Below are 2,588 nucleotides of genomic sequence, written 5' to 3' on the forward strand. Positions count from 1 at the left end.
GAACTTTTCATTCCATGGGAGGCATTCAGTGCATCACACCAGGTTCTTGTGTCCAAACTCAAACTACTGTGAAGAGGATTTCAAGTGGATCATTTCAAAACATTGAAAGTATTCGTGAGTATGTGTATCCAATGAAGAAAAGAAATGCTGGTCTGTCTAACATGATCATTGAAGACTTGGATAAACTGAAAGAAGTTGGAAGTGTGTCATGTTTACCTTCAGAATATTTGCATCCCCTCAACTTCGTATGGCTTTCTCATGTACACTCACAGCCTGGGTGGAGTGGATTTATGACCAACCTAATGACAAACTCAGCAGAATGTCAAACAACATACATTATGGCAGTACCATTTATTAATTTGGATCCCAGCAATATGTCAACCATCTACACAGCATTGCTTTTTGCAGCTGACCAAAGTAAGAAACAAAATCAAACCTGTATTGTTACATTTGATCAGCCTCTTTTCTTAAAAGCTATGGATATAGTAGGTGCCTCTGATAAAGACAGTAAAATATCGAAAACTGTTGTCCGTTTGGGAGGATTTCATTTACTGATGTCTTATATGGGAGCTATTGGGAAGATTATGGAAGGAAGTGGTCTAGAAGATCTCTGGGGCACAGTGTATGGAAAAGCTACAGTAAGTCATATGATGAATGGGCATGCTTATGACAGATGTCTTCGAGCATTTACACTAACAGTAGCAGCTCTAATGAACATTGCTAGAGAGCAGTTTCCTGATATCCAACACTGTTTTGATGAAGTTGATGAAGTATGTAGAAAAATTATTTCAGGAGAAATGTCAACAAAACATGCATTAGAGAACCCCTTGCTATTAGAAAAACTCAATCAATGGATGAATGTATGAAAACCATTGAAAAGACAAGCAGGACAGCTAAGTTGTGGCTGCAGCTTTTTCACACTATAGATTTAGCTCTTAATTTTGTGTATGCTGAGAGGACAGGAGATTGGATTATGCATTTAAAATGCACAACAGATATGCTTCCATATTTCCATGCATCAGGCCACTTGCCTTATGCAAAGTCTGCACATATTTATGCCCAAGAAATGACCAAAATAACTGAAAAACTCTCTGAAAAAGAATTAGATCTTTTCATCAACAAGGGATATTTTACTGTGAAAAGAACAACAAGATACTGGTCAGGAACATGGACAGACATGTGCATAGAGCAATGTCTGATGAGGCCAATGAAATCTGTAGGAGGACTCACTCATGGAAGGGGAATGAATGAAAGTACTGTGAATAAATGGATTCTTGGGACACCATACTTCATAAAGATTAATGAAGCATTAGAGGAGTTCTTAGACATTTCTATTACCTACAGTGAACAACATGTTGAGCTGAGAAAGTCAAGAAAACTCAGAGACCAAGCTGATATTGATAAGTTCACCACATGGTTCAGACAACACAATCCATTAAATAAGGAATCTGGAGAGCTAGTTTCATTATCATCTGGTTTCATCAGTGATGAGTCAGTCAACTGTGACCAAGCCTATGACATAGGTTGTGCTGCTATGAAGACAATGGTAGGAAAATCATTTGGGAAACTGACATTAAAAAGAAAGGACATGGTTAAGACCCAACTAGCACACAAATTAGTTAAAGTCAGATCCAAAGAAATACCAGTCAACTCTCAACAGCTCTTCAATAGAATACTCTGTGTGTGTGATAGCTCTCAAAAATTGAAATTGTATCTTGAATATGAACTGTCTTCACATCCACCATCTCTCTTCGACAATGTTTCACTAAGAAAAGGAACTAAATCATCTATCCTGAAAGTGTTTCAAGATGCTGTAATAGAGGAAGAAGAAATTGATCAAACAAATTTATGTGTGATTATTGATGGAGGATTTCTCCTTCATTATGTTCCCTGGCCACAAGACTCCACTTATGGAAATATCATACACATTTATCGAAAATATGTGTAGAAAACTTTGGAGAAAATGTAACGGTTGTATTTGATGGCTATCCAGAAGACTGTACAACTAAACAAGAAGAGCAGAATAGAAGAGCAGCAAAAAAATCCTCAAATGACATAGATTTTGATAGGAACACAAAATGCTTAACATCAAAGGAAGAATTTTTAGGCAACAGAAGAAACAAGAAGAAGCTTATATTTTCAGTTTCTGAAGAGCTTATAAGTTCAAATATCAATACAATTGTTGCAAAAGACGATGCTGATATTTCCATTGTGACGACTGAGATAGAGGAGCTGAAGAGACACAAAACTGTTATGTTGTATGGTACAGACACTGATTTGTTGATACTGTTGATAGCTCTTGCCCCTGAGAATCAAGAAATCTACTTCTGCAAACAGATAACAGGAAGATTGCATGGAAAAGTGTTCTACAGCATTTCAAAGATAATAGATAAGGTGAAAAATACAAGGAAGCTTTTACTGTTTGCTTATGCAATAACAGGCTGTGATACAACTTCTTCTTTTTTCGGCCTTGGAAAAATAAAATCTTTAGAAATTGTTCAAAAATCAGAAGAAGCTCAAAGACAAGCATCAGTGTTCATTTGTGAAAATTCATCTAAAGAAGAACTGAAAAGAAATGGTGAAGATTT

At 36.4% G+C, this 2,588-nt stretch overlaps 1 protein-coding gene across 1 annotated transcript; it reads left to right on the top strand.

Annotated features, from left to right (window-relative positions):
• Positions 1-850: 850 nt before the first annotated feature.
• On the top strand, positions 851-1,940 carry LOC120349712. The gene is made up of 2 exons (XM_039420241.1): positions 851-1,546; positions 1,689-1,940. The coding sequence occupies exons 1-2, from the start codon at positions 851-853 to the stop codon at positions 1,704-1,706; spliced, it is 714 nt and encodes a 237-aa protein (XP_039276175.1). The 3' UTR covers positions 1,707-1,940.
• Positions 1,941-2,588: the final 648 nt, after the last annotated feature.

Source organism: Nilaparvata lugens, chromosome 2 (assembly GCF_014356525.2).
Source record: "Nilaparvata lugens isolate BPH chromosome 2, ASM1435652v1, whole genome shotgun sequence".
Classification (NCBI taxonomy): domain Eukaryota; kingdom Metazoa; phylum Arthropoda; class Insecta; order Hemiptera; family Delphacidae; genus Nilaparvata; species Nilaparvata lugens.

Bases quoted from the DNA above. Each gene is read 5' to 3' on its own strand.
- LOC120349712 (XM_039420241.1), top strand. From the start codon at position 851: ATGGATGAATGTATGAAAACCATTGAAAAGACAAGCAGGACAGCTAAG.